General features: G+C 38.2%; 1 protein-coding gene and 1 pseudogene across 1 annotated transcript; both read left to right on the top strand.

Moving 5' to 3' along the window:
• Window positions 1-2,115: 2,115 nt before the first annotated feature.
• LOC107708768 (olfactory receptor 52A5-like) lies at window positions 2,116-3,377 on the top strand. The gene is made up of 2 exons (XM_016513076.1): window positions 2,116-2,302; window positions 2,673-3,377. Exons 1-2 carry the CDS (start codon window positions 2,145-2,147, stop codon window positions 3,250-3,252), a joined length of 738 nt encoding a protein of 245 aa, XP_016368562.1. The 5' UTR covers window positions 2,116-2,144; the 3' UTR covers window positions 3,253-3,377.
• Window positions 3,378-6,792: 3,415 nt separating this feature from the next.
• The window catches only part of LOC107708766 (E3 ubiquitin-protein ligase TRIM39-like), an 8,803-nt pseudogene continuing 4,732 nt past the window's right edge, over window positions 6,793-10,863 (top strand).

The raw sequence follows: 10,863 nt of genomic DNA, 5'->3' as shown, positions 1-10,863 counted from the left end.
TACTGGACAAGATGACCATGGCCACCACAATACAGGCAGAGGCCTCCAGACAAGCGTTGTTGTTTTTCTTCAGCAGAAAGAAGCCTTCTGCCAACCTGCATTGGCTTGGCTTTAACAGATGCTTCAACGGAAACAAAAGAAAAATCAGGGAGTTCTGCTTAATGTCTGATGGACTGACCCCAAACTCAATGACACAGCTCCATTCTAGAATCAAGACAGATGGCGATATCAATGAGATCATGCAGATGTTCTGGGGGATCACAGGCATAAATCACATCTTTGATGTCATTAACAAACCCGCCCAAGAATCGCACCACCAGCATCACTGGATTCCACTGACTCGTAGATGCGAGAGTCCAAAACTCAGTGGCATAATCTGCCACCGATCGCTTGCCTTGACGAAGAGCCACCAACAGCCGAGAGCAATCAAAAACTTTAATCATTTCGACTTTGAAAAGCTGGAAATCAAAACAGCTTCAGGATTGGGACTCCCAAACAGCAGCACCTCAGTGGCGAGCTCAACCAGACAGCAGTGAGACGATATATGCCACTTTTGATCTCTCTGTTGCATAAGTCAGCGGCTGAAGAGAAAACACCACCTCACATTGAATGATGAAGGAGCAATAGTTGGTAGGCTCGTCAGCATAAGCAGGTTGTTGACTCGAGGTTCGCAAGTGGAATCAAAGGCGGTTGATGCTGGCAGCACAGGATCCAGTTGCAAACGCTGAACTCTTTCCAGCTGATCTGAAAGCTCAAAGACTCCATAGAAAGACAAGCATTGGCCAACTCCTCCTCATGATGGCCTAGCATGGCTCCTTGAAGCTCCATAGCTGATAGTGAAGGAGATCCTTCCGCTGGGTCCATGTCTGGCCAGTGTGTGGTGTAATGATCTCGGGAAGGAAGGACCCAAAAGCAGAAGAATTCTTAACTCAATTTTATTGAAGCACAATAATAAACACAGTACAAGCCAAATGGCTCCAGACCAGTTCTGTACCAGGAGGAGACAGGAGAATTGTCAGGAAGGCAAGGCAAAAAGGCGAACAGAACCCCTGGGGAAATCCTAACTCCAGAGTCAGTAACGGTCCATTAGGTCAGCAACACATAACAGTCCGCGATCAGTGAGTTCTGAAGAAAAACAAGGAATCACAACACAACTGGACAGAAAGAAAATGGACAGAAAAAAAAAAGAAAAACAAAACCAACTAAATCAGACTTGAACAAGAAAAGAAACAAACTAGTGAATGGCAAAGAAACAGAACACACTGGCAAAAAGCAGAGAAAGAAACAGCTTAGATATAGGAGAGAAATCAAGCAGTGAAAGAAAACAGGTGCGCACTAACGAGCGATCATGCTGATTATGAAACACTATCAGCTGTGCGCGAACACAAGTGGAAGAACAAAAACAAAAACAAAGAAAAAAAGAAAACAAATGGAGATCAAACCCGAGTCCTGACATTTATGTGTTTTATATAAAGCTAGACTGCCATGGTAATGATCCATTGCATGGTTTGATTTGGTTCTATTGGCCTAAAAACACCCACACAGAATATCATCTTTAAATTTGATATTTTATCATTTTATTGTCAGATTCATCCCAAATGATGAAATCACCACTGAGATCATAGAAGCATCTGCACTGATGTCATATGATTGTCTGTAAACAAAATAAGGCCCAGCCCATCTAAAGCTCTATAAAAACAGCACAAAGGGAGGATAGCTAAGAGGTTTTCACCATTTGCCTTGAGGTACACAACTTACACCTTCTGACTTTATGATGTTTTTTATGGCTTATTTTTTGCTGTCAAGATGAACATAACAGAAAACAACAATTTTAGCAGCACATCTAATTTGATAAATGAGAAGCTTTTGCTGGTGCAGGTACTGGTGGGGATTCTTCTCTGTGTGAACGGACTGATGATTTTCACCTTTCTGAAGAAAGAGACCTTCAGGGAAACACGCTACATTCTGTTTGCTCAGACTCTTTTTGTTGACTCTGCTCTTATGCTGTTGACTGATTTAACCCTCATGGGGTCGTCTCACCAGTACCCCGTGCACATAATTCCTTGCTATCATCTAATTTGATAAATGAGAAGCTTTTGCTGGTGCAGGTACTGGTGGGGATTCTTCTCTGTGTGAACGGACTGATGATTTTCACCTTTCTGAAGAAAGAGACCTTCAGGGAAACACGCTACATTCTGTTTGCTCAGACTCTTTTTGTTGACTCTGCTCTTATGCTGTTGACTGATTTAACCCTCACGGGGTCGTCTCACCAGTACCCCGTGCACATAATTCCTTGCTATATCTGTCAGGGTCTGGCATCTGGTGTTCTCCCTCTCACCACCAGAGGTCGCCACTTCCCATCCTCCCGGACTCCGTTACCTTGACTCCACACACCTGTGCACACACTCACACACACACAGCTGTTGCCCATCCTGAGGGCTATTTAGACGCCTTCCCCCTCGTTGTTGTACGAGCTGTGATGTGTGGACTGATGCAAGCTCTACATGGCCGTATTGCATCAGATTCCCTTCCTTGCCTGTGTCTCAGAGTCTTAGCTCTGTTTGTTTTCTCTTTTGGTTTTTACTTTGTTTTTCCCCTGCAGTCTAATAAACCTGCACTTGGACCCAAACCCCTGTTTACACGGTGTTTTCCTAACCGCGCCGTGACAATATCTTCTGCACACTTACGTCTTTGCTCGCTGTTTGTTCACCCATGACTCTTGTAGCCATGTGTTTGGAGCGCTATGTGGCCATATGTATACCTTTAAGACATGCCAGCATCTCCACCCCTAAAAACACCTTCATTGGGCTTCTTGTCATATGGAGTTTCAGTTTTGTTATACCATTGTTTATTTTCATAGTCTGTTTTGTTTACATTCCTCCTGGTGTCTTGCACCTTTATGTTGTGTGTACCGTAGAGGTCATGTTACAGAAAAAATGGCTGGCAGACATGAGAGCAACGAGTCTACAGCTCTTATTCATCATAATGTTGTGTATTATTGTTTCCACCTACATCAAGATTATGTTGGCAGCTAGATCTGCCTCCTCCGAGAGGAAGAACTCCACAAATAAGGGTCTCAAAACTATAATTCTCCATGGTGTTCAGCTGCTTCTGTGTATGATGCAGCTTTTAATCCCTTATATAGAAATGCCTTTATGGAAAGTAAATGTCATGGTATTTTTGAATGTAAGGTACTCAAATTTCATATTGTTTTTGATCTTGCCTCGTTGTCTGAGTCCCTTAGTTTATTGATTACGAGACAAAAAGTTTTATAATGCTCTTAAATATTATGCCTTTTGTGGCATTTTGGTTTGTAATAAGCACAAAATAAGGGATGGTAAAACCTTTAGAGGTGTAGTAAGCATTTCCATACACAATTAAACCTCACTCAATGTGTAGTGTATTGTTTCGTTCAAATGAACAGCACTATTGTTAAGCAACTTATTTATAAATATATTTTGGCTCACAGTGGGTATGCTACTGTATGTATCTATCTGTCTATTAAATATATCAAGGGTTGTGACAGTAATATAAAAGATGAGATTGTTTTTATGAAGACAAAGTCAGTAGGATGTCAAGTCACTCTATATAATAACCATATGTTGTAACAGTGTGTCAAGTAGCAGCTATAGGTGAAACAATTTGGCATCAAATTTCTAATTAAGAGTCAAGTTCTCCTTACCAAGTTTTATCAATGTTTTCTCATGTAAAAGTTCTTTATAAATCAAGAATGACAGCTCTCTACTCTTCAGAATATACTGCAGTATATGTTAAGATATTTTATGCACAATATTTCAGTTACACTACACTTAAACAATAACGTTTATCCTAATTCTTAACAGTTGGACAAAAAAGTGTATTTAAAAACTATTGGAACACACTGCCTTTACTTAGGTACAACTAATTTTATTTAACAATTTGAACATTAAAATATATATATATATATATATATAGATAAAGAAGATCTGTAAAGTTGCAAAGACTAAAGTCTCAAACACTGTAGATCTGGCCAATCAGAGCACACCTCGCTTTTCAGACCGATTAGTTTTGTAAAAATCGACGCGTTTCAGAAAGGCGGGGCATAGAGGAGAAACAATAATGTACATTATGTGAAAAATAATGTGTTTTTTACTTTAAACCGCATAAACACATTGCATTACACCAAATACACAAAATAATGTTCTTTTTAGCAGCATCATATGACCCCTTTAACGGGTCTTTTGTCGCATTGCTCGCATCCGGTGTAGATGCCCCGTTAGGTCAAATAATAAGGTAGAAATTCATCATGTCATCGTGACATAACACATACTTACAGTGTTTGAAAAAGGACATAATCGTCCTCTGCTATTTTCTGGGGTGCATTTTACCCCCAAACCGCCCAAAGAGCAAAGTGAAATCGAATAACCTTATAAAAGTGAAATCGAATAACAGAATAACCTTTTCCTAAAAGTGCGGCGGACATGTCCTCCCCGTCCCCCACGGCTGCTACGCCCCTGACAGCAGCACTGTATCGTATCTGCTCCTGCAGTATCTCTTACTTACCACGAGAGGTCACTGTCTACCTTCTAAATCAGGGGTGTCAAACTCAGTTCCTGGAGGGCCACAGCTCTGCAGAGTTTAGTTCCAACCCTGCTCCAACACATACTGTGCAGTTTTCAAATAAGCCTGACGGACTTGATTAGCTGGAGCAGGTGTTTAATTAGGGTTGCATCTAAACTCTGCAGGTATGTATATATATATATATATATATATATTACTGACCAGGCCCCAACAGGCTCTGTGAATAAAGTTGGGCAAAACCAGTTTTAAGCACTTGTCAAATACTCAGTGTAGGAGTCATAATGGAGTGTTTATTGCTGGGGTTTTCAACTCTGGCTCTCGAAAGTCCACTTTCTTGCAGAGTTTTGCTACTACTGATGATCAACTGGATCTGGAAAACTATATTTCTCATTTAACAAGAGAAAAATTACTGAGGTAGTCTGAGACCACAGCTGATTAGCACTGCTGACACTTGCAGGTAAATAGTGAAAATATAATATAATATTTTACTAATCGAGTTATTGGTCTGCTTCATTATCTAACTGGAGTAAAGTTGGGCAAAAGAGGGTTTAAGTATGAGTTTTGCTTCACCAAAACCTAAACAGAAATGTACTAAGAGTTTGTCATTCAGTGGAATTAGAAGCAAATTTGGTGTGCTGGCATTTTTTCACATGACTATTCTTAAGAAAGAAAAGTGAAAGTAAATCTGAAAAGTGAAAATTCGGTAACACTTTATAATAACTTTCATTATTAAATCATTAACAAACATTATATAACGGATCATTAGTTAATATCTTTTCAAGCTAGAAATGTCTACTAATAAACTTATTAAACATTACCTAATGATTAACAGATCATTACATCGTGTAAATTAAAATGCATACAAATGTCATTAAACCTTCAATTCATATGGACATGCACTTCTTGAAAATCTACAAATGATATTATTTTATTTATTCTTATTGCAAATTGTACACTATCTACAAATTATTTTAAAAGATGTTATACAATGATTAAAAGCTTTTGTTAATGCACAACACTTTTGCTGCTATTGAGATGTGATACGGGTAAGGTTAGGGACAGGTTTGGTGGTATTGGTAGGTTTAAGGGTTGGTGAAGGAGTCAACAGTTAAGGGATTTTCTTGAAAAATTGATTTGTTTTCTCCTGTTGATGTATGATTCAAGGAATATCATATTTAATGATATACAGTAATATACTAATATAAGTGTTAAGGCAATACAAACAAGTTTTGCACCCAATTTACAATGTGTGTTATGTCTTTAGCAAGCATTTAGCTGAACCTAACTAACTACACAACCAACAAAAACCAAATATGTGACATTTACAGACTGTGAGTTAATGAATAATATGTTAACATGAACAGTTTGTGAAGTGCTTAAAATGACTAATTAAGCAATTTTTTCACAACATTTGTAAATGTAAAAAGGAGCATTAGGTAATATGTAAACTGAAGTTTAATGACATTTGTTAGCATTCAAAAGTACATTAACAAATAAGCTTTTATTCATTGCATAACTGATGTTAAAATAATTTGTAGATTTTTAAAAAGTGCATAAGTGTATGAATTGAAAGTGTAATGTCATTTGTAACCATTAACTAATGATGCATTAAGCATTATATGTTAATGATTTATTAATAAACCTTTGAATCATTGTTAACCATCTGTCAAAATCATTTGAAGATTTTAAAAAAAAAGTGCATGATCATTTGAATTGAAAGTTTAATGACATTTGTAAGCATTTCAGTTTACATTAAATAATGATCTGTTGATCATTAGGTAATGTTTAATAAGTATATTAGTTAGTAAACATTAACAAGCACATTATGTAATATATCTAGATATTTCTAGCATTCTATAATATTTGTTCATGATCTATTAATGAAAGTTATTATAAAGTGTTACCGAAAATTCTAATTTAAATTCTTAAAATAAATAAATAAAATTGCATTGCAATGACTTGCAAAAAGTTTTGTGTGTGTGTGTTGAGTTTAACACATACTCCATTTTATGATAATTCATATCTGTGCACTTTGTACTTGTGTGTACTTTGTACTTGCATATGTTCAGCATGTTTGGCTGCTGACATACAGCAACCTAACTTTTGAAGTTTATTAAAACTTCAGAGAAATGACAGATATATTCTGTTTAGAATTTCTTTATCTATGTGTCATGCTGTGAAATTAACTAGCTGTTGCGATTTTTGTGAATAAGCCTCAAGAAAAGATCAACAATGGCAGAATCTTCATCAAAATCACCAAAACCAACCGCAGCCTGCAGAGGGAGTATAAATTGCCCTCCAATGAGTAAGTAAAAAATAAATTATACCAAGTGCTTGGTATTTAGACTTTGTTTTTCTTATATGAAACATTTAATATTTTGCTTTACATATGATAAATGCAAATTATGATAAACCTCATCATCCTCTTCAGCTCTGTCAGAGGAGCTCAAGTGCTCGATCTGTTTGGATTTGTTCACCGATCCAGTCAGCACTCCATGTGGACACAACTTCTGTAAGAGCTGCCTCAACCAGTGCTGGAACAACAGTCAGACCTACAGATGTCCATTCTGTAAAGCAAATTTCAGGAAAAGACCCGACCTCAAGATCAACACAGCACTCAGACCGGTTCTGGAGCTCTTTAGGGAAAAGTCTGGTCTGAGTAAATCTGAGGTTCTCTGTGACGTCTGTGATGATATAAAGATGAAAGCGCTGAAGATGTGCCTGGTGTGTCAGAGCTCTTACTGTGAAACTCACCTGGAGCCTCATCACAGAGTCGCACATTTAAAGAAACACAAACTGATCGATCCCGGGGCGAATCTTGAGGACTATATCTGTCAGAAACATGAAAAACCTCTGGAGCTGTTCTGTAGAGATGATCAGACGTGTGTGTGTTTGCTTTGCGCAATGAAAGACCACAAGAATCACAACACTGTTGCTGTAGAGGAGGAGAGCGGAGGGAGAAGGGTAACAACACATGTCGTAACATGACATTTGAGTTAGATGGTGTTGAATTTGTTCAGTGTCTGTATGTTCTGTTTTTTCTGTAGCCTCATCTGAGGAAGATGAAGACAGACGTGCAGCAGATGATTCAAGACAGAATGAAGAGAATTCAAGACATCAGACACTTAGCAAAACTCAGAAAAGTGAATGAACATGAAAAGAGTAATCAAATATTTTGCCTAAAGATGTGTTTTATAAAATTCCTTAGGAGAAATGTTACTTTGCTTTAGAAATACAAATGAAAATAAATGTGACAGGAATGTTGACACGAGGGGGAAAACAACATACATTTTGAACCACTCTAATTTGTTACAGCCAAATATATTGGTTTTTCTCTCAAATTATATTTATGGTTTGGTTCAAACCTTCAATTTTGATTAAACATTTATCACAAATATTTATTTCCAAATACAAAACACAACAAAAGATTATTACAAAATCCATACACTGAAAAAGGTGTTCAGCTCTGGGGTGACAGAGAAATTGCTCATGTGGCAGGTCTATGTAGCAGTTTAGCTGATTCAAGATAAACATATACAAGATATGACAAAATTTAGCCAATCAGCGTTTTCAAATCAAAACTGAAAAGAGCAATTATTTTACCGCCCCTAATGCTTTAAAGGGATAGTTCACCCAAAAATGAAAAATACCCTTTAAACCCGGTTTTGGGCCCAATTTGCACCCCTCAATGATCGGGGATGTTGCCCGATTTGAGGCTTGACGTGTTTTGTGTAAAGAAAATCCTCAATTGTGTGGTGCATAATGATTATTTTACTGCTCCCGATCACGTCAGCGCCTCCACGATCCCAAATCGTAAACACGTTTGATATTTACGACTCTTGATCGGGCTGCCTCTGATGTGATACCTGCGATAGCCAATGAGAGTGAGCAAGCGTCACCTACCGGATATTGCGTGCTTCTAAAGCTGAAACTTGGCAGCCACAAACATGCCACGAAAGTGGAGTATTGAGAAGGAATATCACCCATATTCTTTTTTTCTACTTTGTTTTTCACTGTAAAACAGAACTCGCTCCAGCTGACTGTCGATTGTCCTCCATTTGTTTTTCTTGTCAAGTCATGTTTAATCTTGCGAGTCTCAGTGTGAAATCATTCCTACAATCAACAAGTCCGGCTGAATCATTAGTGTGCGCGTTCAGAGGATTATAATGTTAAAAATTGGTTGAAACTGTCATTATTAGGAATGTCCCAATCAGGTTTTTTTTTTGCCCCCGATCCGAGTCATTGAATATTGAGTATCTGCCGATACCGAGTCTCGATTCGATACTTGTGTATTCCTATAGGAATATATGTTTGGTGCACACTTCAAGTAGGCTACATTAAAGTTCTTAAAATCAATCCAATGTATACAGTTGTGCAGAGAGTAAAAGTAATATATGTATGATGTATATATGTTGCAACAAGATACACTCTCTCTAAGTAAACTGTATATACGCACACACTGTATACAAACATTGGCAGATGTAAACATGTTACAGTGGTAGACATTGTAAACAGACTGTGTGGTCACAATTATGAACATGGGACTACTGATATAAACTTGTATTTTATATGTACAATAAGCTGAATAATTGCAACATAAAGTTGAGATAAGAAAGCATGAAGCTGGTGGTGTCTTTCAGTCAAGTCCAAAGCAAGACACAACCCAAAAACGTTATGACAACGATAACGATAAATGAATGAGTGATCATTACAAAAGTGCGCATCAAATACATTATACACGGAAGCTCAAATGTGTGTGACGTGCTAAGAGACCTCACTGTTTTTTCCGCGTCAATCACGCACATTTGAGAGTCTTCTTTTTCTTTTAATGGCCAATGGCAAACCCACTTAAAGTTGCATACCACCTCCTACAGCACAACACCGGCATGACAGCTGACATAAAATAAGGATCGGGCTTAGGATAGCCGATATCGTTCAGTAAAAAAAAAAAAAAAATGCTTGATTGGCCTGATCCCCATCCTTGAGACTGGCTCGGGACATCCCTAGTAATTATGTCTGTGGTCTGAATGCAGCTGAATGCAGTCAAGTCAAGGCGGTTGGTATAGTGATCTTTTGGCATCTCCATGTGGTCCTGTATGTTATCACACCTTGTTAAAATGTACTTTTAATTTACCTTGAAAAAAATTGCAGAAAATTGTAGAATTTTTTTCTATCAGCCACCACTGTTTATAATAAACGTTTGTCAGTGTGACTTCATTGTGATTTAAGTGATTTCATTGTGACTCATTCCAGTCTAAAGCCCTGCTCACACTGTGCGATTTTGGCCACGATTTGGTCGTCTGAGACAAATTTTGAAAATCCTAAAAGATTCCTATAATCCCAAGCTAAAATCTGTAGTCTTAAAATTGTTAGTTTGACATGTTCACCGACAGCCGATTAATGGCCGTTGCGATCAAATTTTACCTCCGACGAACTTCTGGCAGTGTCAGAAGATTTGGCGCACAGTCCTGCAGTGTGACATCTCCTACGACGAACGTCAAACTGTCTTCGTTTTTCAAGACAAGCCATGATCAGAATTAATGCTAGAGATTTCTTCTAACCGCATAAACTCCGGCGCTCTCGTCCTCCGTTCACGGAATTAATCTGATTCTTTGCCTTTGCTATGATAAACACCGGTTGCGCTGCTGTTTTCATGTTGGTGTGTAGTGCTGCTTGCACTATTCTGCATAAATACGCCGGTATTCCCGCCATTCATATACTTTTAATGATAGCCAACATTACAGTCCCACGTGCAATGCAGCTCGCAGTCACTGAACGTGTATGGGTTGATAAGGTAAAACTCGGGACAAGTTTACTTGCGCGCACCCGTTTTTAACACGTCTTGACTGTCGTACAGTCTGACATTTAATGATAACTGAGATCCCACAGTGTGACATGATCATCATGTTCGTACAGTCTGACAAGTACAATCCTAAAGGACTTTTAACAAATCGCACAGTGTGAACCCGGCTTAAGAGAAACTATTGAGATATATTTTCTTAAAATATAATTGAGGAAGTTAAATATTCTATGTACTATGTTTTAATATGAATTAACTATTTAAAAAGTGAACATTTTGTGAACTGATTTATCAGAAAACATCAGAGAAAGAGAAAGCAGGCAGTATTAAGCTCTTCGCTGATCTGATCCGCTCCATTGAGAGATGTCAGTCTGAGCTGCTGGAGATGATGGAGCAGAAGCAGAAAGCAGCAGAGAAGCAGACTGAAGAGCTGATTAAAGAGCTGGAGCAGGAGATCACTGGGCTAAAGAGGAGAGACACTGAGCTGGAGCAGCTCTCACACA

Source organism: Sinocyclocheilus rhinocerous, unplaced genomic scaffold, assembly GCF_001515625.1.
Source record: "Sinocyclocheilus rhinocerous isolate Xijiao unplaced genomic scaffold, SAMN03320098_v1.1 scaffold5345, whole genome shotgun sequence".
NCBI lineage: Eukaryota > Metazoa > Chordata > Actinopteri > Cypriniformes > Cyprinidae > Sinocyclocheilus > Sinocyclocheilus rhinocerous.
This window is presented reverse-complemented; position numbering and strand designations above follow the sequence as displayed.